The 26,518-nt window shown below is 41.1% G+C and overlaps 2 protein-coding genes across 4 annotated transcripts in view; both read right to left on the reverse strand.

Moving 5' to 3' along the window:
* The window catches only part of Agxt2 (alanine--glyoxylate aminotransferase 2), a 40,486-nt gene extending 21,535 nt beyond the window's left edge, over positions 1–18,951 (reverse strand). The window contains exons 1-7 of one of the 3 annotated variants that reach the window (XM_059276372.1): positions 18,870–18,951; positions 11,957–12,042; positions 9,497–9,681; positions 6,376–6,499; positions 5,040–5,134; positions 3,787–3,880; positions 3,046–3,139 (exon numbers count right to left, since the gene is read on the reverse strand). In XM_059276372.1, coding sequence (XP_059132355.1) covers positions 3,046–3,139; positions 3,787–3,880; positions 5,040–5,134; positions 6,376–6,499; positions 9,497–9,681; positions 11,957–12,042; positions 18,870–18,951 — 760 coding nt within the window. Of the gene's footprint in view, positions 1–3,022; positions 3,140–3,786; positions 3,881–5,039; positions 5,135–6,375; positions 6,500–9,496; positions 9,682–11,956; positions 12,046–18,866 lie in introns of all 3 variants that reach the window. The other 2 variants (XM_059276370.1, XM_059276369.1) reach the window with 2 other exon arrangements.
* A 5,635-nt stretch (positions 18,952–24,586) lies between these two features.
* Prlr (prolactin receptor) overlaps positions 24,587–26,518 on the reverse strand; it is a 175,641-nt gene continuing 173,709 nt past the window's right edge. The window contains exon 11 of the mRNA XM_059276332.1: positions 24,587–24,854. Within this exon, the coding sequence (XP_059132315.1) occupies positions 24,762–24,854 (93 nt within the window). The 3' untranslated portion in view covers positions 24,587–24,761. The remainder of the gene's footprint in view (positions 24,855–26,518) is intronic.

The following is a 26,518-nucleotide window of genomic DNA, read 5'->3' on the forward strand; positions in this document are numbered from 1 at the left end:
GGTCAGGGTTCCTATGGAGAGAGATAGGGTGCATTGATGTCTCCATGGCAACATCAGGAGACTGTGGATGCTCTGTTGGATATCATAACAGAGCTATTACTTTAGAGTCTGTTTCAGTTGGTATTACAGAAAGAGGTAAGCAGAGTGAGACACCAAGAAAGAACAATATTGTTAAGGAAAAGGAAGAGTTCCTTTCAAAAAAGAAAGAACGGCACAATCAGTGCCAGTTTTGGGACACTCTAAGGGCAGTGGTTAATAAGAGATAAATTCCATCATAGGGTATGCCTGGAAATCTGGGCTTAGATTTGAATGAATCTCTGGAGAATAAACAATCCAGGAGGTAGATAGAAGATTATGACATCTACCATATAAAAATAACAAACTGGCCTCTGTCTAAGCTGGGATCTGACGATGTAATTATGAAATGAAAATATCCATACTACAGTTGTATGCATCCAGTGAGAAAACTCTGGAAGCAACTGCAAACTTGAAGCATTTACATTAAAATTACTTGACATGGGGACTGAGCACAATGACTGACCAGAAAGACACCACTGGAGTCTGCAGTCCACTTTTGTATCTTATTTAGAAATGTGGTGTCACAGCTCTCAGTGGGTGGTCTCCATCAGATCCCTTCCTTCAGAGTTCAGGGAACCCCTCAGAAGAGGAGGCACAGAGTGTAAGAGCCAAAAGGGATGGAGGACACCAGGAGAACAAGGCCCTCTAAATCAACTGACCTAACCTCATATGAATTCACAGAGACTGAAGCAGGAAGCACAGGGTCTGCATTAGTCTGCACCAGATCCTCTGCACGCTTACACACACACACACACATACACACACACACACACACACACACACTAGCTTTCAGTTCAGTATTTTTACGTGTCTCTTGAGTGTGTGAACGAGTGGGTCTCTGAATCATGTGCCCTCTCTTGGGCTCGTTTCCTTGTGTTGGTGTGCCCTGTCCAACTTTGATGTGACGGTTTTTGTTTTATCTTATCTTTTATTTTGTCATGTTTTGTTGCCATCTCTCAGAAACCTGCTCTTTTCTAATGAGAGACAGAGGGGGGTGGATCTGAATGCGAGGGGAGGTGGGGAGGAACTGGGAAGAGTAGAGGGAGGGGAAACTGTGACCAGGATATATTATATGAGAAAAGAATCTATTTTTCAATAAAAGGAGAAAATAAAAATGTGGTATCATCTTGTATCTATAAGGTAACAGTCAAGAAAACAGGAGCTTAGATACACAAAGGACAGCACATATCTTCCACAATCATGTATCCTCTAGATGACACTTAAGAGAGATTATCATGCTATTCTTATGTTTTTGAGATGGTCTAGGGCAGTGGTTCTCAACCTTCCTCATGCTGCGACCCTTTAGTACAGTTCCTCATGTTGTAGTGACTCCTAACCATAAGCTTATTTTGTTGCTACTTTATAACTGTAATTTTGTTACTGTTATGAATTGCAATATAAATAACTGATATGCAGGATATCTAATATGTAACCCCTAAAGGGGTTGCTACCCACAGGTTGAGAACCACTGGTCTAGAGGAAGGCCTCTAAGAGAAAGAATACAGAAAAGATGGACAAAGGGAAGGATTCAGAATAAGGAGGGAAGGAAGTGACCAGTATTGAAGTGCTCCAATCTTCTAGACTTTGCTGGTGGCTCTGTGGAGGGCCTGAGAACTCTGAGATGTACCTGGCTGACTTTAATTCTTGATGTCATACATATGTGATATACATATATATTCCCAAGGAAATTGAAACTATTATTAAATGCTTTCCTCTAAAAAAGGTTTGTGTATTCCTGATCTTATGACGTGACATGATGGGAGAGAGGCACAGGCTTTGCTACCCATAGGTATTTATTATTATTATTATTATTATTATTATTATTATTATTATTATTAATTTTTATAAATGAGAAAACTGAAGCCCAAGATGGAGTAGAGTCTAGATCTCCTGACTCCACACATGTCCTCAATCATGGAAAAGAAGAAGGAAAGGAATTATTTTTCAGCTTGGGTTCACCTTGCTCGCATACATGTCTGAATGAGGGTGGTCACCGGGATTGAGAGCTCTAGATTTCTGAAGCCCGGGTCTGAAGACGTGAGGTCAATCCTAGTCTTCCTACTTCCTGAATGTGAACTTCAGCTTATCTTCCTTAAAACTGAGTTTGAGTTGTAGCCAGACCCTTTAGTGGGTTTTTAAGCTCTGTGACCATGACATTTGTCTGGTTCCGATGCTCAGCCTTTTGTTCTCCATTTTGTTATTATCTTGTATGAATTTTAAGGTGACTGACTAATTTTCTATTCGAAGCTGAATTTTTGAGGTTTCCGTCTTTCGTTCTTCCTCTGAACCTAGTGATTCATCCTATTCCATTAAACATCTTTTGGCTGGGGCACTTGTTCCTTCCTCTAGAACTGGCGAGGAGCAGCTGTTCAAATAGTTCTGTACTATGATGACAGATCTGACTAGAAAAGAGCCGGCAGTGTTTCCATTCCCCTTCTCTTTCATGTCACAGATCCAAATAAAAAATGTGACTGATAAATAGAACTTCTCCTGGCAAGAAGGACCAAATCTTGTGCAAGAGACATCAGTGTCAGTGGCATTCACAAACAGCCCCGTGCCTGACAGATGTTGTTTGGATGGCATTAAGGGTCCCTGGGGGAATTTCTTGACTGGGATTTTGAGATTTGTAGATGTATATCCTTTTCCCTCTTCCAGTCTCCCACTGGGAATTGATGAACGATCGAACTCATTTCATAGATGCACTTAAGCTGACATGCTGTTTATAGGCTTAAGTCTGAGAGCATGGGAAGCTTTCCCCACGTGGCCAGATGGCAGCTGAGACAGTTAAACAAGAGTGGGTATGTGAAGCATTGAGTTCATGAGGGCTTACTTAGTATTTTCTCATTTTTTTTGGGAGGGGGTGCTTTTTCCCTTCCCCAATTTCCCAAATTTGATTGTTTTACCCTTTTCCAAATTCCTCACCCCACCCAATCTTCACCTCCACCCTTCCTCCCTGCCCATTTGGACCTGGAGGACAGCTGCATTTCCTCACTGTTTGCACTGGAGAATCTCGACAGTAGCTTCCTCCCCAGGGGCCACGGAAAACATCTGGGCACATTGTCTGCAAATGACAAAAGAGGAATTTTGGCAAAACACTGATACAAAACAGCGAATTTGGGGATGCATGTGGTGACAGCTAAGGGAAGTGGGCTTCTCAATTTGATACTGAGACTCCTTCTTCATTCCTTTTTCATTAATGATAAAAATGTAATCTTTTTTGAAGAGACATTTTTCTTAGAAATTACTTATGTGACAGACCACTCTTCAAAGAAAATTAATTTTGATGTTAGCCCAGAAGCAACTTTCTCAAAGATTTATCAGATGAGGGCATCATAAAGAATAAGGATAATTAGATATCTGGTTCTGATGCTGAAAAAGATGAGCACAGCCTGTGAGGACAGAAAGTGAGGACAGGGATGACTTGATAGAAACTTTGTGTATTCGAGTTTCTAAGATCCTTGAGTCTCCTAGATTGTATGTATGAGCAAAATAAAATTCAGAACTCTATTATTAACTATATTAACTCAGATTCTATGGGCATTTCTAAGAAACATTTTCTTCAACTGGTCTGTTTTTTAAGTCAAATTGAGGTCTTGGCTAATGGCATGCTTTATATTAATTTATAATTCCAGTATCAGGAAAATCTGATCAATTATCCTGTAATCCCAGCAGACTGTATTGAAACAAGATGAAAGTCTCAGAACTCACTGATCGGCAGCCCATCACGCTGGGGAGATCCACCTTGTAGGTCCCTACATTTGTCAAGCCAAGTGTATAAGGACTGCATCCATGATAGGCTCCTCTGTGGGGGAGAAACATGGGAGGATGAGGTCAAGTTTATTTCTCTTTGATAGTTCACTTGCTTCAGTAAAAAAAAAAAAAATACAAAAGACACAGGATGGATAGAACAACATAAACATTCAAATCTGACACCTTTTAAGAATCCATCTAAACTTATGGTATGTGAATGTATTCACTGATATTTTCCACTGGTCTCGTAGATCTGAAACTGTGAAAATAATTTTGAAGGCTGGTTGACCAAAGACTCTTAATTTTGAATCTGTCACTCTAAAATTATGAGACTGATTTTTTTTTTTTAGTAGCATTCCAGAGATCACATGGTCAACCCATGCTAATCTTCAAAGCAGTCATCTTAGGAAGACAAATATTTGTTCCTGTGATGAAACTGTTGCTCAATATCACTGGAGAGTACTGTTCTTTTCTTGTGACTGATGTGACTTTATTTAGCATATGAGAAACAGTTTTGGTTTCCTTTGAACCTGAAACAGTCATTCTCAGTATAAATCATCCTGATCAATTCAGAAAATTTCTAAATCAAAATCATCCTTCAATGAGCTCCAAATTTTATTTTCAAGAATGATCATGAAAAAAGGAGGCAGAGTATACATCAAATTCTCCTTCAAACAGATCAATATTTGTCTTGGAATGTGTATTCTAAAAGGTTATTTTGGTAAAACACAATCACAATGTGTTATTGCCATATTTATTTGTTAGCAAATATTTCTTTAGGCTTATAAAAATACACATGTGCTTCATATGGAATCTGTAGTGTTGTGCTATGACACAAATCTTTGAATTTAGACAGAAATCATCCTGAGATGGATTTAACACAGGACTAACTTCATTCCGTCATTTTTCTTTTAAACTTTGTTACTCGTGTCTTTTATATAAATCTTATAAGACTATGTAAATGTGCTAAGGCTGCAAACTGAAACATACTTTTCTGTTATTTTAAATGCTAATATATTCATCTAGAATCTATAAGGTCAATTTAGATGGAGTTATCTAGTCATCAGATTCACTGGCTTGATCCTGCCCTCAAGCTGAACTTTGGAAAAATACTGAGAAAACAGCCTTTTTCTGTGCTATTATTTAAAGATGCACATTTAGTGTTGAGATAAGTCAATGTTGCTAAGTTGAATGTTATAAAATGTGGTTACCTGAAAGAAATGATGTCTGTGTGATTTGAGTATGCTCTGGCCATCATCATGGCCAGGTCATTGGCTTCTGATCCACTGTTCACCAAGAAAATGACCTGATGGGGCAAGGAAGACACATGACTTAGTACTTTTAGGTCCCTATTCTCAGTTCATGCAAAATTGCTAAAGGCTATGTATTCTAGCTTCTACTAAAGAGAATTCCCTTCAGGTCAGCTTCTGCTTCTGATCACTTCTCCCTTTTAACTACTAAATAAATTCTATAGCCCTCCCTTGAACAGCTGTTGAGTGCTAACAAAACTAAGAGGTTGACTCATTTGCAAAAATCTGAGCTTTTATTAGACTTAATTGATGAGCTGCAAAACGTGAAGACAGGAAGACTTTCTGAGAGGCTCACTGTGGTCAGTAGCAGAGAATATCATGAATGAGGTCTTTTGGTTCCCACACCTAATCCATTCCACTTAACTCTGAAGGCATGGAATGAGGCAGGGCCCCAACCTAGCAACCTCAAGGGGTTATCCCAGTTGGATGTTGCTGTGCAACTGTGGAAACAAAATGCATCTCAGTCTGAACAAAACAGAGAGAAGAACTGAAGAGGTCCAGCTCCTCCAGGCAGGAAAAAGGGGGCATGCATTAATGGTTTTTCCAATTACTCCATTACTACTCTGCTATGAGATCTGGATCTGAACACAGAGATGGCCGTTCCCAATTTCCTTTTTGTATTCTATATAATATAGTAAATGGAGTATTGAGATGATCGAGTAAAATAATAACTAAAGCCACATATTGAGCACTAATCTGGGTCACACACACACGCACACACACACACATACACACACACGCACACTTATATATTCATTTAATGCCTGCATTTAAATCTTGACAAACATCTTTAGATGTCAGTTCAGTGTCAACTTTAATTCATCTCAGATGCAGAAAATATCTCAGTCAGTTAAAACATCTAAGCACATTTTAGACAAATGTTATTTATAAGGAATGGCCTCACTTTTTATAAGAGAAGAAATGAAAATAACTTTTCAGAAACAATGTTGAACAAAGAGAAGGAAATTTCTTGAAATTGCCAAGGAGCATCTGTAGGACTGGGATTCCTAAGACAGATTTCTGTAAAGATATAAAGAGGTGACCTGGAGAAGGGACTGAGTGGGGACACATGTGAAAGCTGGATTGTTTCATCAGCAGCTTAGAGATCCTTTTCTTCAGCTTGAGCACTTTTAGGCATGGCTATCTGCTCACCATGACAGACTTTCAATGCCCAGACCAAATCCCTTGGGCTCATAGGTCACCGTCCTTGTGAGCTGGGAGCACTGAGCACTCCTACCTTAAGAGGCTCAGGAAGAAGTGCTGAAAGTTTCTCTGCATATTCGTGCATTTGAGGGTGGAAGAAGACAGAGCTTGTATGCCACAGGCGGTCCATCTGTGCTTGTGCCACAGCAGTTACCTTCCTGGAGAAACACAAAACCAGTCAAGTGCACACCACCAACAGGCATGTTCTCTCCCCTGGGTCACTGAACCTGGACCCTTGGCTACTTCTTCAACAGTGTCAGGAGGCAGATTTCAAATGTGAACTCACTGGAGCAGTGATCAGTGGTGATGAGTATTTTGTAGTGCTGAAGTGTCATTCTTTAAGAATCAGTTTAACCTTTCATATGAGAAGGCTCATAATGAAGGCAGGTAGCAACTAAGGGCAGATAAACATGTGGGGCCCAAATAGGAAGGTCTTGAGAAGATGGAGAAAGGTGATTGAACTTGATCTATAAATGGCAGCAGTGTCTTGGGTTTGATTCACACCAATTCTGCTTGCTATTAATACCTAATACACCTAAAATTAGTTCAATGGTTGAATAATTTTGAAAACTATCAGGCTAAACAAATTTCTCTACTGTGGGACTTGCTAGTGCCTTTGCTTGGCATACTGCTGCTCTCTAAGAAGGAGAGAGGAGAAGTTCACAGTGTATCGTATTGTTATCTTTTCCTGGAACGTTTTCCATGGAACAGCTCCTGTGGTTATCATTCCACAAAGCTTACTTAAGAAAATTGTAAAGTGTCATTGACGTTTTGAAGAGACGAGATCCTTGACAGCATTGCTGATGGAAGTAAATCTAAGAGCCACATGACATGTAGAATAGAGGGGGCGTGGATTACTGGTAATGTGGTGGCCAGTGAGGTGGGCAAGGTGGTCTTCCTCTGGAGAGCAGAAGAGCTCTGAAAACACTTGTGTTAATGAGAACTGTGTGAAGAGGAAAAGGGAGTTTTGGTGGAGGCCTTAGATCTATGGTATCAGGTTGGCTGTAGGAAATGAAAAGGAGGAAAACTCATAGACAACTTTGACTTTCTTGCCTTCAATCCTGGGCAAATTCCAGGAATAATTGAGGGACAGTCAGGTTTCCAGCAGAGGGGTCACATGTGTCTCTTGAATAAGTGATTATGTGAATAAAATAGTTTTGTAGAGAAGATGGATTTAGTCTTAGAATATGTTGGGATGGGAGATATCCTGCATGGTATTGAGGAATGTGGGACATCATGACGCCCTCCCTGAGTATATGCAACTTAGTATTGTGTTTTGGTGAGGGGCCAAGGATGAAGATACCAAATTGGATAAAGCTGTTGAAAGTGTAACTAAATAAACAGGGCAAGAGGGTGGTGGTAAAGAAATATGGTGAGATGGTGAGAGGAAAAAAGCAGAAAGAAGAAGAAGAGAGAAGAGATAAAGATAGAACCAGAACCCCCAGAGTTGGGGTCATTAGATGCTGTACAAAGGTCAAGAGAGTGAGTAAGAACTGTCTACTGCTAGGAACATAGTCAGTGCCTGGAGGATTCTGCTCATGTTGCTTTCTGCTGTCATGAACATTTGTACTTCACTTTAAGGGGCTTCTGAAATTTAGCTTGGATGCTCATTGGGACTTTCACCTCCCAAAAACAGAAGGGGAAAGAATAGGAAGTAGAAAAGGAGAAGGCTGAGTGTAGGGGCCCGAGTCATGTCTCGTCTCCTGTTAGCAGGTGCAAGAGAGTTCTCTCAGCCCTTGCTTTGAAAGGAAGGCCTCCAATCATTCAAATTATTTTGTCTATGCTGCTTTCCACACTAGTCTATATATGTACATATAATTATATATTTACATAATTATATATGCATATATAAACATTAAGTTCATCACCAAATTATTTTAAAAAAAAATTTTTATTTAAAATTTATTGTCATGGGGTCCATCACCAAATTCTTAAGGGCCAGAGAGAACAGACCATCGACAGTTCAGGAAGCACCACAAAAGAGGAAGCAGAAAGATAGTAAGAGTCTGAAAACCAGAAATCAGCTGTGAAACAGCCAGTCCTAGAAACGGCTGCAAAACCACGGGCAGAACAATGGCAACATCAATGACCTTGTTAACATGGATGGGGGGATTTCCCTGGGTCCCACCCCTAGAAAAAGGACTACAGGCAGCCGTTGACTGCCGGGAGAAGGAGAGTTAGCCTCTCCCAGGGATGAGCCCCCTTACTGGTAGCCCAATGCTGAGTGATCAGCTCTGAAACCGTATACACACAAACAACACAATGAAATAAGCAGGTTGTGCTCATATACATGTGTGCGCACACATTTCTACCTAACAAACATAATCAAGAAAAAGAGGCTATCAACTTGAGAGTGGGTGGAGTGTGGGAAAGGTCTGAAGAGAGGGTGGTTGGGAGGGGTTGGGGTGGGAAGGGAGGGGAAAGTGATGTAGTCCTCTTTCAGTTAAGAACACTTGAAGAAGCATCATCGTAACTATTAATACAATAGCATATTATATAATAAAAGTTAAAAAAAATGTAATGGCCACAAAGAAACCCAGAGGATTAGGGAGAAATGTGCTGAAAGCGTGTGTGTGTGTGTGTGAGAGCTGGTCAAGGCTTTAGACAGTCTCAACTTTATTTCACACGTTTCTAAGCCAATTTCTAACTAGGGTTGCGTCTCTCGATTACAATTGCATTCCTCATCCACCTCTCAGAGTCCACAAACATGACCCATCATGGATTTAGCAGTTGCTTCTCATGGTTCATACTTCATGCCCTGCGCCTCTCTCCGTGCTTGCCTGACAGCCGTCTGCCACACGTTCCTTTCCTCAGTGTGTGGGTCACTGTCTTTGCCAAGTTTTCTCCATCACGAAACACACAGAGAGACACTGAATCACATGGTGCCTGCCATGCTGTGTGTGCAAGAGGAATGATCAAAGCTTCCACTAGCAAGGAAAAAAGTACAGAATCAAGTTGTTTTTTTTTTTTAAGTTTTTTTTTTTCCTTACAGAGGAAAGCATGTAGGTCCATGTCAGCACAGACTGTAGCATACATAATTTAAAGCCAGAATATATCAATCAAGGATTCTAAGTGACACGAATAATCATTTTCCTTGTTTTTCTGGAGTGCATCACCTGGCCCCCTCCCTCCCCGTGGATTTTAAGGATACTCACGGGTGGCAGTGACCAACACTAACAGTTACAATCCCAGAGAAGAAGTCCAGGTATCTGTTTCCCTCTGAGTCAAAGAGCCACTCCATGTGTCCCTGATGGAGCAGCAAAGGCTTCTGGAAATACGCTGTTTCCACGGGAGAGAGGTGCTGCTTATGAATCTCCAGGGCACGGCTGTAGGGAAGGGACTACAGGTAGACAGATTAAAATTTGCTTTCTTATTCCTGGTCCTACAGGATGAAGAGCAGACCAGTATACCAGGGCTTCACCCCTTAGGGGCCCAAACACATGACTGACTGCTGGGCAGGCTTACAAATAGGCACATTACCCAATGTGTTCTGAAGAATTGAAGTCCTTTCTGTTTAGCAGGTGACATTTCTTATTATGTTCCTTTTTATTTACGATTTTTTCCCTAGCATGTCCTTGAAGAAAGGAGTTGGAATTTCCATCTCTCCATGGAGAAAACTTAGAAATAAGTGGTTACATTAATGCCATTTTTGCCCCTATAGGTTTATGAAAATTAAAAAAAAACAAACCTAAATAAATGGCTGGCCGTGGCGGTACACACTTCTAATTCTAGTACTTGGGGGCAGAGGCAGGTAGGTCTCTGTGAGTTCCAGGACAGCCAGGGCTACATAGAGAGACCCTGCCTCAAATAAAAACAAAATAAACAAAAAACTAAATAAATGAAGTGAGTATGATGTTGGCCATTGAATTCAGGGCTTTGTGCATGCTAGGCCAGGGCTTGACCACTGAGCTTCAGACCAAAGTTTTCTTTCTCTCTCTGAATATATTTCTCTGCCTCTGTCTCTGTCTCTCTCAGTCTCTCTGTCTCTCTCTCTGTCAGTCTCTCTCTGTCTCTGTCTCTCTGTCTCTGTGTGTGTGTGTGTGTGTGTTTGTGTGTGTGATCAGATGCACAAGCATGTGCAGTGTGTGCACAGGTTGTGTATGTGCATGGAGGCCAATGGTCAATGTTGAGTATCTTCTTCAATTGTTCTTCACCTTCATTTCTGGAGACAGGACCTCCCACTGAACCTGGATCTCACTGATTCTGCTAGGAGGGCTAGCTGGCAGGCCCCAGCAGTTCCCAGTCTCTGTTTTCCCAGTGCCACTGGGATTACAAACATCTGCGCCATGCCCAGAATTTTATGTGGTGGCTGGGGATCTGAATTCAGGTCCTATACTTCCTAGTCAAAACTTTATTCACTGAGCTGAATAACCCACCATGTTTTAGATAATAAAACTGCTCCCAACATCTTCAAGTTTTTTCCCATTGCTGTAATAAAAAATTGACAAACGTGTCATAACACTGGGCATGAGGAGTTCACACCTTTAATCCTAGCACTTAGAAGGCAGAGATAGGAGGATCTCTGTGAGTCAAAGTTCAGCCTGGTCCACAAAGGGAGTTCCAGGATAGCCAGGACTACATAGAGAGACACTGTCTCAAAAACCAAAACCCGGAAAAAAAACAAACAAAAACAAAAGAGCACAAACAAAAGCAACCTAAAGAGAGTTTCTTCTGGGTCACAGTTCAGGTTCAGTCTGTCATGCTGGAAAGCTGTAGTGGTAGAAAATTGACAGAGCTGGTCACGTGGTACCCGCAACCATGAAGCAGAACAACGAGTGTGTGTGCTCAGTCAGCTTTCTACTCTTTATTCAGTCCAGTACCCCAAGCTCAGGGAATGTTCCCACTCACAATTAAGATGGGAGTTTTTCCACAACAGTTAATGGTATCAAGATAATTCCCCACGGGCATGCAAGAGGGCTGTTTTGCAGGTGATTTTAGATTCTACCAAGGTGACAACACTAACCATCACACCTATGTCTTCCTTTTGTAGCGAGCTCCTGATTATTGACTTTAATATATGGGTCCAACAAATATGATACAGAACAAAAGGATTGTTGTGTGTGTGAGAGAGGGGGAGGAAGGAGACAGAAAGAGGAGAAATCAGTATTAATCTAACAACAGGAAAGTAACTATGCTTTTCGGTGGGGAGAACTAAGGAAGATCATGTGATGCTTTGATATTTACAAATTAAGATAACAACATTTTAAAAAAGAAAATAAGTGATTTCACACTCTTGACCTGAGTGACCTGAGTGTATCCCTGCCGTGTGTGTGTGTGTGCATGCATGTGTGTGTGTGTGTATGTGTGTGTGTGTGTGTATGTGTGTGTGCATGTATGCGTGTGTGTGTGTGTTTGTGTGTGTGAGATCTTGTAGTAGTCCTTTCTTGTGCTTTCTGTCTCTCAGTCTCCCATATGCTTAACAGTTCATATGTAGCTAGTAAATAGAGTAAGAAGGCTTCAGATACTCCCTAACACTTAAAGAATAGAATATCTAGGATAAAACTGTTGACTTACAAAGCAGGGTTATTTGTGGGTCCTTTTAGGGGAACAACTTTGGAAGTCTTAGGGTCTCCCAAGGGAGACCTTTTTTTCTTTTCTGAAAGCCCGAGTCTTACCTGGTATCTCTCAGGTGAGAAGTCACATGATGGCATGCTGGGCTTTGTATGAAGAGCGAGCCTGGATACAGATATCCAGGAAGCACCTACTGAAATGAAGTGAGTTAGGATCTTCAAATAAAGATGACTTAGGTTTCTTTGTGTCAGTCACTTAGAGCTACCTGAATCAATTAGGCAATTTTGTTTCTTAGTTTAATAAAATCACATTAGTTTGATTTTAACACTGAGATATCTCAATAATGCATTTTCTGGAGGAAAAATGCTTGAATCTAGTACAAAAAGATAAGGAGGGTAAGGAAGTAGCAATCTTTCCCCCACACAGCCCCTCTCACAAGCTTAGAGACTTCAGTTCAAGCCAACCCTACTTTTCTTTTTCTTTCTTTTTTTTTTTTTTCAGAGCTGAGGACTGAACCCAGGGCCTTATGGGTTCTACCACTGAGCTAAATCCCCAACCCCCAACCCTACTTTTCATTGACTAAATATTTATTGTCAGAAGGCAATGCAGCCTGCAGTGGATGTCCATCTACTTCATTAATAAGTATGTTTTTTAAGCTCTGATATGCTTAGTTACTGAACTCCATTGTGTGGTCCAGTGCCCGATACCTGGGTGACTCTCCATACATGAAATTCATTGCCATTGGCTGTTCTAGTAGGGAACAAGTAGAAATGGGTGTTAGGTGATGGGCTGTATTAATTACTGCAAACAGGTCTGTAGGGTGTCACCCTCTCCTTAGGAAAGGGCCACCAAGCTAAGATTGCTGATAAGGGAGAAAGATTGGGAAGAAAGAATCATTAAATTCTTAGAGTTAGCAGAGACTTTTAGGCTGGGAAGTGGTATTGAAATTCTTATGTGTAAGCCAAAGGTGTTATAGTCACCCTGGTGTTCAAGTTCACCATGCTTGTTAGAAGAACAAGAATGAAACTACAAGTTGTCAACTTCCGGCCTAGGATTCTTTTTCTGCTTACCTTTTCTTGACAGCATAAACTTTGACCTCTCCTATAAGTGGGGAGGTACAATGAATGCAGTTAGAGACTATCAGAGCAGGTATCTGGAGTCTTTATGAGTACTCTTGGAAGAGAATGCTCCCAATTTTGAAGATTTGAAGTCAATTTTAAGGTAATTTCATAGTTGGAAAGAACTGAGGAAGTGATACCTCCAGAACAACACGAAGCTTTGATGGTATAAAGGACAGCTGATGTTATGTGGCTGTGAAGTCACAGTCTTGAGAAACTTAATGAGCAATGTGTTTCTAAATGAACCACAGATGTAATAACTGTGCACGTATTTTCTTTCAAAATTCCATTCATTCTTTTTCTGCTCCAAATAACCACTGATGTCATGAATTTGCTCTTATTTTAAAAGTAAGTGGCTTTTGGTTATCTATGCACAAGAATGACAGGAAAAAAGACAGCTTAAGTTTTCTGAGAATTTCATCTTCTGAAAGCTTTTTAATTGTGTACCTCTGTGCTAGTCACTCTCCTGAAATGGAGAAAAAAGGGTGTTTCTGAGAATTCAAAATCCCTTTATTCTGCCAGTCTTATGTTCTTATCTGTAAAATTGGAGTTGCCCAATGAAGAGGCTGTAAGTTCATTGATTATATAGCTGTAAGAGTTAAGGAAAGAGGGGAAGGGAAGAGAGTTGATGGAAAAGACTTGGCAAAGAAAAGCTGCAATTTTAAATAGTCAGGGCAGACTCACTCACTCACTCACTCACTCACTCACTCATTCAACAAAGGGAGAAGCATATGAATGGTGAAGCAAGGATTCTAAGTGAAATCCATAAATACATTAAAGAGAAAAGGAAAAATAGATAAAAGGAAGATAGGAAGTAAAGAAGGATGAAAGAGAAATAAGCAAGCAAACAAAAAGATAAAAAGAAGTATTCCGTAAGTAAATTGCATCTATGTAATACTTGGAAAATCTTTCTTGACATACTGCCCCTCTCAATAAACAAACTTTACAAGTCATATGAAAATCAATAAATAAAAATAAATTAAAATCCTTATTTGTTAGAAAAATGAAAATCAACATGTCTCCAGAAATAATTGCATTTGTTGTGTAAAACAGCTCATGTTTTGAGTGTGTTGTGACAGTTGGGCATTGATAAAGTTTCTCATTGGTTCAAGTATATGTGTACATATATATAAACATGTATGTGTGCACAAGGAGTGTGTGGGGGAGCGGGGTGGGGTAAAGATGCTGAATTACAAGTCTTCTGTGAACTGGTGTTTTTATGAATATGTACGTTTATGTATCTGTTTTGTTGTTTTTACTTATCTGACATTGTCTTTTTTAGACTAAACAGATGGTAGCACTGATTTTCACCACTTCATCTCACACAGACAACTCCAGACATTATCATGGAATTGAATTTGGAGCACAATACCACTCATATAATTAATACCTAGTAGGCAATTGGATTTAACTTCCCAGCTATCTCCTTTTTAGAGTTCCACAGCAGACAAATTGCTTAAACTTTGTTTTCTTTCCTCAAAATCACAGTATTACAAAGGGAAAAACTAGAGGGCAAGGTAGTGAGAGAAATCAATCTTTTACAGGTGTTTGGGAGTTCTCAGGGAATCTTTTTTCCCTGAAGTGATTTTTCAGCTAAGGAGGAGTATTTATCTATAGTCTTCACCCTTGACATTAAAAAAAGAGTTACAAGAGCTTGGCAACACACAATGCACTCCATGCGGTATGACATACCCAAGTATGATTTATGTCTTGTTTCTGTAGAGCATCTTTTGGGTAGCTTTAAATGCACATATCCCATTTTCTACCTAATCGATAGTTAGGATAGACAATGAGTTGGGAAATCATCCATCTGTTGTCACTGAGGCAGTGAAAGATTGACATGCTGTCTGCCAAGGAAGCCTGCTGACGCTACCTTGGGATACAGAGGTGCAAGGGACAAGGGCTGATCAGAGGGGAAAATGTTTGCTTTATTTTTTTTTCTCTCTCTCTCATTTGCTCTCTCTGCACTGGAGGTGCTGGATATCAGACTGAAGGGTGGTCTTCTTGTCCTGTCACTGTTCTGCAGCAGGAAGACAATGTTGCTTGTTCTGTACTACTCACTCCTCCGCGAGATCACAACACCCGTTTCTTTGCCCTATGCTGAGTGAAAGGATAACCAAGCTAGATGTGCACCTCTCACCAGCAAAGCCAATGTGAGAAGGTTCCTTCTAGAATTCATGGCTCCTGCTGGCTCACCTTCTTTGACCTCTCTTCATGTCCAATTCTGTGTATTACCTTCATTGTTTCAGAGCCCCCCCCCCCTTTCCTTCCTCCACGGCCTTTTAATCTAGCCTTTTGCTGAAGTAAAACAGAAGCAGTTGCTGTAGATTGTGCACATGCAAAAACTCTAGCTGATTTGGGGCCTGGGAGGTGTTCCTTACAGTCCTTTTGGGATCAGCTTTCTCTGAGAACAGCCTAGGGTGCAAGTGAGGGGCCTGGTAATCAGGATAACTCTGTTTAATTGCTTTCTTTGAGAAGTTTTTTCCAGAAGTGGCATGTTGGGGAGAGTTTGTCAGTGGGTAATAGACATCATTTACCATCCATGTAGTCTCCTGTGTATCCTTCCTTTGTGTGAGAGAAAAGGTGTCAGAACAGCACATTGGAGCATAATCTTCACTTCCCTGAAAATGCTATGAAGTTTGGAACTTTAGCTGATAGAAAATATGCAGTATTAAGGTATTTTCTACTCTTGCTGTGGTGATCTGCCTGAGATAAAGCCAGTCAAACTTCCAGCACAGTTGAGGGAGAAGCTTGAAAGAAAGCTCTGCCTCAGTCGGAGGAGATATTGGCAGTTGATGGCTGTTGAGGAAGAGAGAATCACTCTTGGGTTCAGTCTTTGATTTGCAGCCTTTGAGGACATGGACTCTAGTAAGGTTCTTATGACCCAGTGCATGGCCATATTCCTATGTACTTATGGAAAGTACTAACTGGATTCAACATTATTAAAAACAACAAAAAATAAAAAATGGCTATGGGAGGGAGATGATGTGGGGGGCACTTGGGGGAGTGGGAAGGTGATGGTGGATGAATGTGATTTATATACATTGAATAAATGTAGGGACATTTCAAAGAACAAAAATATTTAAAAATGTATTTTCACTCTGTATTGAAAATGAATTATTTCCATAACTATATATGCATCTTTAGACCAGAATGACTATATGAATCAAGGCAGGTAAGGCTAAATAATTTACATGTACCAATACCACACAGTAAATACACAGGCTTCAGAGGAGGATTGTGACTTACTTTATGGTTTTACACATCAAAACGCTTAAAGCATATAACCTCTTTATCCTAGATGCCCCACTTTACTTTTCTATCTCCCTTTCCTTCATTTTCCTCTTATATTTGACTTGTTTGTCTGTTCACTCCTGTCTCACCTGTGGGATATGCAAGGATGGACTTTGCTTGCTCATTGTGACTATGTCTGTAATACTAGGACACATTTAGTAGATGCCCAAGTATTTTGAATATTTTGCACATACCATGCATACATGAAGAGTGTTCAATGTGTGTGCTTGGATGAACAAACATAAGCACACACACACACACACACACACACACACACACACACACACACACATATATATGTGTGGTAAGCAAGTAGGCATAGGGCTTTCAAGAGTCTTTGGAGGGCTAGGGAAAGTAGGGGTTAAAATCTATGTGGCATGAGTCTGTCAGATTGTCTTCATAGGGGGCTGGAGACACGGCTCAGCAGTTAAGAGCACCGACTGCTCTTCCAGAGGACCCAGGTTCAATTCCCAGCACTCACATGGCAGCACACAACTGTCTATGACTTCAAGATCTGACACCCTTACACAGACATATGCACATAAAACATCAATGCACATAAAATAAAAATAAATAAATTATTAAAAAAAGATTGTCTTCATAGTTTTCTTGATAGAATTCTACGTAGGGTCTCCAATAAATTGATTAAGACCTCCAAAAAGCAACTGGAGATGACTATAAGGTATCACCTCTCTTAAGTCAGAATGGCTGGAATAAAAAAGGCAAGCTAAGCAAAACAACAAACAAATATTGTTGAGGCTGTAGAGAAAGAACATTCTTATGTGCCATTATTTGGAATGTAAATTAGGATAGCTATTATAGAAAACAGCATGGAGATTTCTCAAAAACCTAAAGATGGATCTACCACATGATTCAGCTGTTCCATTTCTTGTTTTATACCCAAAGGAAAAGAAACCAGTATATTCCATACTTATGTTTATTGTGGCACTATTCACTATAGACAAGACATGGAATCAAAGAGGTGCCTAATCTGGATGAAGAAATAGAAAGATTGAGCAAAGATAATGTGGTGAATATGCATAATAACATATTATTCAGCCATGAAAAGAATCAAGTCTTGTCATTTGCAGAAAAATGATTGGAACTGAGGGACATTATGTTAAGCAATACATGTTAGTCAAAGCAAAAAGAAAGACTTCATATTCTTTATGTGAAAGCTAAAATAGTGTATGTCAAAGGAGAAGAGTGTAGAAGAATGATTACTAGAGTCTGGAAGGATATAAGGAACAATGACTAAATGAGTCATGTAACATTCTAGTGTTTGAGTCACACAACATCCTAGGACTGATTCTAGTGTTCTGTGGCACAGTAGGTTTATTGGGTTACAGTAACCTGTTGTGTGTGTGTTACAAAGAACTAGAAGAGAGGAAGTGTCTTAGCTACTATTCTATTGCTACAAAGAGACACCATGACCAAGACAATCCTTTATAAAAAAGCATTTAATTGGGGGCTTGCTTTCAGTTTCAGAGGGTTAGCCCAAGCTCAATCATGGCAGGAAGTAGACAGGCATGGTGCTGGGGCAGTAGCTGAGAGCTTTATATCCTGATCCACAGGAGCAGGCAGAGAGAATGACACTGGGCCTAGCATGTGCTTTTGAAATCTTTTAAAGCCCACTCCCAGTGACGCACCTTCTCCAATAAGGTCACACCTCCTAGTCCTCCCTAAACAGTTCCACTCCCTGGTGACTAAGTATTCAAATATATGAGCCAATGGGGACCACCCTCATTCAAACCACCACAGGAGGCCAGAGGCTGCAAACACACAAACTCGTAAGGGGATAAGAATGCTAATCATCCTGACTTGATCTTGACACATTAGTTACATGTATCGCATTGCCACAATATACTCTATAAGCATGCACAATTACCGTGTCAAATAAAAATGAGACATTTAAAAGTTAAAAAAGGAAACCAATAGGAAAAAAGCTTTCTAGGCGCCATGCCTCACCTGCTACCACCATTAAGCCAGCTCCACCATCCTAGAGTTTCGTATGTATGTGCCCCATGTGCATGCCTGGTACAGAGATGAGGAGAAATGATTGAATCTTTTGGAACCTGAGTTACAGATGGTTGTGAGCAGCCATGTGGATGCTGGGAACTGAACCCTGGTCTTTCACAAAAAGAAGAGCAAGTGCTCCTAACTACTGAGCAATCTCTCCCACCCCTGACCACATTTCTTAATCATTTCTTGTCATTTGTCTTCTCATGTGTGAGACAATATAATAGGACTCAGTTGCAGGTTGAACCAAAGATGAAAGAAAATACTGTTTGAAGCATTAGGCTTGGATCAGGCTGGGGAGATATCAAAGTGGAGATAGCCGGTTTTAAAATCTAATTTGTGTATTACCCGATTTTGTTATTCATTAGTTTCAGGGCGAATGGGAGTCATTATAAAATATTGACTTAAATGGAAACACTGCGCCAGAAAGGCTCAGAACCATTGGCTGTTACAAGTTTATCTCTAAAATCCCGACTCCTCACCCAGCTCTAATTATCTCAGTCCTAGGCAACAGGCTCCAGAGTTCAGGCTTTCCCCCCTCTGTGGGCCCTCTGCTGACCCATGTCCCCTGGTTTCCACTCACGGCATGAGGATGGACACATCTGGAGGATTCTGAGAGAGGTCTCCAGGGAGAAGGCTTTCTGCAGATTTCTCCAGGCTAGCGCCATCTCTTTCCAGAAAGGAAGCAAACTCCAAAATCCTGTGGAAGCAGCAGGTCAGTGGAGGAAGAGCTCCAAATGCTCACTGACCAGCTGGACTTTGATGTTAGTAGAGGGAGGAGGGCTTTAGAAAGGGGACTGTAGACTGCCGACTCCAAGTGCACTTAGGTAAACCCCCAGAGCCTGACATTGTGAGGAACAGTGCCTTAAATAGTGAGAAAAACGAAGGGGAGAGAAAGGAAGGGTGGCAAAGGAAATTGGGAGTGAAGGGATGGGAAAGGAGGATAAGGGAGAGAGAGGGCGATTGAAAAAGAAGACAAACTTAAGTTCTCCTGGGCTCATTTTTTAGGCCTGTATTCCACCCCTGGTTCACCAGAGTGAATTGCTCTGTAGAAGGGCAGTCACAGAGTTAGTCTGGATATAAAGTGTTTATATCCAAAATTGGATTGAATAGAAAATGATCTTCACGTGTCCATGCATCTGAACACTTGATCCCAGCCTGATGGCACTGCTATGGGAAGTTATGGGACCTCTGGGACGTGCAAGGTAGTTAGCAGACATTGGACCACTGGAGCAGAGCTTGTGAGTATTTGGCAGACTATCCTTCCAGCCTAAGCTATGTTCTTCCTGGTCAGTGACATGTAAGAAACACCTATGCCCCTTGTTGCCACTGCCACGGACCAAGCTGATCCAGCCTCCATGCCGTCCATATCCCCATCATGATGGACTGTACTCTCTCACACTATGAGTCAAAGGAAGTCCTTCCTGCCTTAACTTGCTTTTGTCATGTTTTCAGTCAGAGTGACAAGAGAAGCGATTAGTTGAGAAGTGGGGGATGGCCACTGCTATAATAAACTTGACCATGTGGTCTGTAGGCCTTTAGAGTTGCATTGTGGGAGGAATGTGGAAGAGTTTGGAGTTGTGAACTAGAGCAGCCTGAGAATGTCAATGAAACCCAATGGGCCGTTATGTCAGGAGTTCAGAATGGGAATAGGAATGTGGGCAGTAAAGACTGTACTCATGAAATTTTGGAGGAAAACGAGGATGAAATTGGAAATTGGGACAGAGTTCATTTATGCTATGCTTTCGCAAATAATCTGGCTTTGTTCTACTCATGTCTGGAGATCTGAGTGATGCTGAATTAAAAGTTACTGGAATGATTTTTTGGAAGAGACAAAAATTTTGGGAGCAAGCATAGTATTCAGGCTGTGGTACAGTTATTGCTGACTATGTTAGCCAGATTTGCAGTGATAAATTTGAGAAGAAAGTGGGAACAGAAAGATGTGGAAGATGTGCAGGTTGGAGATGAAAGAAGTATAACTATAACTCTATAGTTGTAGAAAAAATGGCTGTGGACAGAGTGATGTTAAAGAGCTTAGTGCAGTGAAAGAGATTTTGCCTGAGATAGCAGAAGTGGTAGCTGTAAGTTAAGACCTCACTCTAGGGCATCCTGCTCTAACATGACTGGGTAGGTAAATGTTCTTACTGATATAGGGAAGCAAGCACCCTGCTTGCTTCTAAATCTAAATCTGGCTGCAGAGTGTACTGCCATTTATGTGGTGCTGCTGTGTAGGCATGTAAAACGAGTGACAGGGTCATGGAAGCTCGTGAGACAGTTCCAGAGGAAAAGCTAATGAGGTGTGGAAATGTTCTGCCTCATATCTCCCCTGCCAGGAAGGAGGCCATGTTAAGCCATTGCACAAAGTTGTGAAGGTGAAACACAAGATGCCGTGGAGATGCCAGGATGTTCAAGGTATCAGGAACACATGGACACCAAGGAAACATTCAGGTACTCGAGTGAAGCTAGCACAAGAGAGAGAGCTCACATTTGCTTCAGGAGGCGTGGGTCTAGGCAAGTCAATTGTAATCCAGATGCTAGACATGGAGCTTTAGGATTTGGTGTTTTCCTTGCTGGGTTTCTGGGTTGTTTTGGTCTAGTCTTTTCTTGCTATGTCTCAATATTTCCCCTTTGGAACAGGAATGGTTACTATATGCCACTGCATATTAGAAGTCTAACTTTTTTTCTTTTGCATCAAAAGTGTGTATTGTTAAGAGATTGCCCCACAGAAGAAATGGGTGGCTTTTGAACTGTATTAGAAGTGAGGACTTTTGAAGTTTGACTAGATTGATTTTGCACTATGAAACAGCTATGGCATAAGGGGACCAAAGGTGGGAGGTTATGATTTCAATGTGAAACACCTCCCTAACAGGCTCAGTACTTTGAATGCTTGGTCCCTAGCTGGTGGCACTGTTTTGGGAGATTATAGAACCTTTATCGATGGAGCTTATATTGTAGACTTACAACCAAGATGGCCAAGGTTCATTCTACTTCCCACCCAAGCTCTTTTGTTTCCTGATTTGTGGCACTTAATAACCAGTCATCATCCCATACTCTGGCACAGACAAAGCTGGTCCAACCTCCATGCATGCTTTCCCCACCATGTGTCCCCTCTTAGACCAGGAGTCTAAACAAATCCTTTCCATGTTAAGTGACTTCTGTCAGGCATTCTATCACAATGTTGAGGAAGTAACAAAGTATGGAGGAAGGACCAGGATTTGTTTGAAGCAGCCAAGGCTTGAGAAACTAGGGGTGTCCATAAGAAAGAAAGGAGGAGGATCAGCATAAAGAAATGAGGAAATTGTTTTAGCTGGGTGTAATGTTCATACCTGTAATCCTACCAGCCTGGCAGGTTAAGTTGGCTGTATAGTGAGTTCAAGGCTAGTTTGGCAACTTGGTGAGGTCTTGTTTCATAATAAAAATAAAACAGGGTGGGGATGTAGCTAGGTGGTAGAGCACTTGTCTGGCATATTTATGGACTTGGCTCAATCCAACATTACAAAAAAAAATGGAGTGGTAGAGAAAAGATATGAACAATAGGGAGAGAGACATTCATTGTGAAGAAGTGGGTATTGAATAGCTACATAAAGCCCTGGGTATGCTTAGATCCTTTCGGTTGCTTAAATGGAGCAAAGAGTTGACAGTCGTGGGGTTAATGTGATTTATTTTCATCATATTTTTAATTTCTTAAATTCTTATTCATCAGTTCTACTACCTCTAACTCTAATCCCCACAGACAACTATTTAATATATTTGTAGATTTTTTTGTGGGCATGTACACTATTTGAGATGAATGCATTTTCATGTGATATATATTTTTAATAGTAATAACATTATTGTTGCTATTTGTTGAACCGAGGGTCAAAAAAGGGCCTTGGAGCAGGCTATACCAAAGCCTTAACACTGAGCTATGACAGTTCCTCCCAAATGCATTTTTGATTTATGTGTTTGTATGAAATTGCAATATTTGTCTTTATTTTATTCCCATTCAGAACTATATTTTTATGATGCAACCAGCTGGTTATGAGAGCATCTTTTCCAGGTTTCCACCATTTAAAAGTGAGTGTCGGGCGGTGGTGGCGCACGCCTTTAATCCCAGCACTTGGGAGGCAGAGCCAGGCGGATCTCTGTGAGTTCGAGGCCAGCCTGGTCTCCAAAGCGAGTTCCAGGAAAGGCACAAAGCTACACAGAGAAACCCTGTCTCGAAAAACCAAAAAAAAAAAAAAAAAAGTGAGTGTCAATGTGGTTTTTATAGCAGTACCTACAGGAGAGAGAGAAAGAGTGACAATTAAATTAGAGAGGACAAAGAGGTGGGTGGATGGACTTGGTGTTGCAGAAAGCGCTGTGGTAAGTTTCCTCTGTTCTCATACTCTTGGTGAGCATTCAGGGAGAAATACATACACAGAGGAAACACACTGTAGTCAGCAAACAAATCTTTATTAAAAGAGAAGATGTCTTTACCAAGGTATGAGAGGACCAGCCTGGAAGAGAGAAGGGATTAGCTTGAGTGCTTTATCTGCCTTAACCTTTCTACTTTATGTCACCTCTCCTCTAATTTGCAGGTTTAGAACGGTTTCTCTTCTCTAAATGTTTTCTCAGAATTGATTTGAACTAGACATTATTGATTCCGCCTTGAGTTTTCTTCAAGTTCTTGTCTGTTATATCACCCTACAAGCCCAAGGTAAAGATATCCTACTATTTTGGAGGGTATGTTCATTTTTCTTTTTAAAATGTTGATTATCTTTATTTATGCGTACATGTTTGAGAGAGTGCCAAGTATGTGCAGGTGCCCATGGAGGTCAGAAGAGGGTGCTGGATCCCTTGAAGCTGGAATTATGGGCAATTGTAAGTTGTCTTATGTGGGTGCTGGGAACTGAACTCTGGTCCTCTGGAAGAACAGCAAACATTTTTAATCCCTGAGGGTATCTTATCATGGGAGATTGTGCCAGAGTCTCTTACCAAGATGCAGAGGCAGGCCAACTGCCATCTGTGAGAACTGTCTTGTACATCTCTCCTTGACCTCTCCCCTCAGCTTCCACACCTCCCCCCTCAGCTCTACTTCTTATGTCCAACTTGCTCCCAACAAAAAAGGCAATTGATTTAGACATACCTTTCAATAATACCCAAGACATGACCTTTTACCCCAAATGCCTGAAGGAAGCAATGGTACAAGGTAAGGGCAGAATTGCAATGAGTTCAATATAAATTGTGATCTCTTGCTGGGACCCCAGCCTCCAGCCCATGTGTTCTGAGGGCTGTAGGGAGCAGCTGTGTGGTGTGGCTGATCAAGTGTGGCAGGATAATACATCAGTGAGGGCAATGGACCCACAGCCTTTCCCTTGGGCTCAGACTCTGTCATACTGTTGGACTGTGGGTATTAAGTGTTGATTTCTCCAAAGTCTGGCTTATGCTCTTCAGTTCTTCTGCACTGGAAACACTATAAGCTACAGTTTTCATGACTGGAAAACTGTATTTTTTTGGGGGGGGGTGTTGCATGATTTGAAGTTTTGGTAAGGCACTCAACATGAGGAGCTTTCAGAGTGGGAAACAAAATAATACATTTTGAATAACTCTTGGAGAAGTGAGTGATTGACTTTTTTTTATTTAAAAGAGTGATTATTTTGATAATCATAAAATGTGTTTTCTTAAGCAGACAGAGAATCAAAGATACACTCAAGCCCAGAAAAACATGAAGGGAGCGGGAGGGAGATAACCTCCCACTAGTAACCCCCAGTGATTGCTTGCATCTCTGGGGCATAGAGCAGGATGGCTGATAGCAGTTACCAGGTACTCTTTGAGGTGGCTGACAGCAGGAAAGCAGTGGTGTTTCAGTAGCAACCAAAGAGAAGGTTAAAAGAGAAAATTTCTAGAGCAGAAAAGATGGAGAGAAAGACTGCTTCTGTGGGTGGGATACTTTAGCTGCTGCAGAGATGCTCCAGAGAGCAGAGGCTGAGGACAGAAAGAGCCGAAGCTTTGGAAAACACAAAGTATAGTTACAGTTGTGAGCAGGCAGAGCCCTATAAATGGAAAAGAACTCAGGGGTGTGTGTGTGTGTGTGTGTGTGTGTGTGTGTGAGAGAGAGAGAGAGAGAGAGAGAGAGAGAGAGACAGACAGACAGAGACAGAGACAGAGAGAGACAGAGAGACAGACAGACAGAGAGACAGACAGACAGAGAGACAGAGAGGGAGAGAGGGAGAGACAGAGAGAGAGGGAGAGGCACACAGAGGGGCAGAAATATCACCATGTAAAATTGAGAAGCAGGATGCAGAAGGCAGAGACCGAGCTGAAAGAAAGCAAACGAGCTGCTCAGAAAACACAATTAACACTGATCTTGTCACTGAGCAAATTTGTAGTCTAGCCAGGCAGGGGTCCTGGAGACCGTAAAGATTATCGGCACCGGGAAAATTCTGTCTTGTTCTCAGCATTTGGTCCCGATGGTTGTGGAACCCATTTTGAGAGGCTCCCACTTGAGTCTGCAGCTTCAGGAGTCAAGTGTCCCTTCATTGTCCAGTTTATGGAATCGTCCAGGAAGGGCCAGGCGCTGATCCACCTTGTGTTTGCTTGAAGAGCCAGTCTAATTATGGGAGAGAGACCAAGTCAGAACCATAGGGGCCTCCTTTCAGTGGGAAGTCAGTAGGAGTCACAGGGCAGACTGTTTTTCATTGGGTGCCATCAATCATTGATGTGAACTACCAGAGCTCCACAAAGGGGAATGAATGACAGCAAATGATTATCTACGGGAGCTGAATTAACCAAAAGTCAGAGACCCAAAGATGGAATATGATAATGTTCTGTTGGCATTGGTTACTGCATCCGTATGTGGCTTCCCTGCCCCAAGAGCAGATAGATGTGATGGAAACTAGGAATAATTGGCTGGAAGCTTGTAGTTCACCCCATCTTGTTCTGTGAAACTGAATATCAGAGTAACTGTAGCTGCCTCTGCCTCCACAAACCACACCTAGATATACAAATTGCAATGCAAAAATACAAGAAATATGAAAAACAAGGCAACACGACTCCTCGAAAGAGTGAAAAATTCATTCCACAATGACTGATTTTAGTGATAGCGAAGTGGGCAAAATTAGAGCCCAAATGGAAAAGAATGATGATAAGACCATCAGCAAATCCAAAGAAGATACAAATTAACTCCCAAATGAATTAACAGACTATGAGTAACCTGCTGAGTAAAATAAGGAGGACAATCAGGTATATGAAATAATTCAGTGAAGAGCTAGAAAGTAAAAACAGACAAATGTACATTTCAAAAGTGAAAAGAAAACTCAGTTGAATCTTCACCAGTAGAAGGTGAAATGGATCAATGGGAAGGTAGAATGTCAGAGCTTGAAGATAGACAAATATAAACATTCAGATGATAATAAAGAAAATCAAGAAAGTAAAAACAGATGCTGCAAGACTTCTGAGCCACCATTAAAAGGCCAAATTAAGATTCAGAGAAAGAGAAGAAGGAGAAGAGGAGAGTAGGTACAAACTAAAGAAACAGAAAACATTTTAAGTAAAATAGTAGAAAAGAGTTCCCCAAATCTTGGAAAAGCGATGCACATCTAGATACAAAAGGATACAAGAACCTTAGACACATGAGTTTATATGTAAACAGGGTGCTTTCTTGAAGCTTTCCATAGTCTTTCCTCTTCCTATGAGTTGAGTGTTTTAACAATAATACAACATGGCTCTTCTTCCTTTCCTGCCCGTCTTTACTTGTGCTTCTCAATGTCTTTTACAACCATGAGAATATGGGAAAGACTGAATCTCATTAGAAGAGTAAATAAGCCAACGAAGATAGGAAAGGGTCAAATATCACAAAAAAGTCAGCAAATAGAAGGTATTAGTACATATCTTTTAGTTATAACTCTGATGTTAATGGTATCAAATGTCCAATTAAAAGACCCAGACTAAGCCAATCAACTGTCTCACCCATTCAGAGGGCCTGATCCAGTTGGGGACCCCTCAGCCATTGATTCATAGTTCATGTGTTTCCATTCGTTTGGCTATTTGTCCCTGTGCTTTATTCCAACCTTGGTCTCAACAATTCTCGCTCATATAAACCCTCTTCTTTCTCACTATGATCTGTTTGGGAGGCACCCAGGCAGTGGGACCAGGTCCTCTGCTCATTGCATGAGTTGGCTGTTTGAAACCTGGGGCCTATGCAGGGTCGCTTGGCTCAGCCTGGGAGGAGGGGACTGGACCTGCCTGGACTGAGTCTACCAGGTTGATCTCAGT

The sequence above is a fragment of the Peromyscus eremicus genome, chromosome 11, assembly GCF_949786415.1.
Source record: "Peromyscus eremicus chromosome 11, PerEre_H2_v1, whole genome shotgun sequence".
NCBI classification, from domain to species: Eukaryota; Metazoa; Chordata; class Mammalia; order Rodentia; family Cricetidae; genus Peromyscus; species Peromyscus eremicus.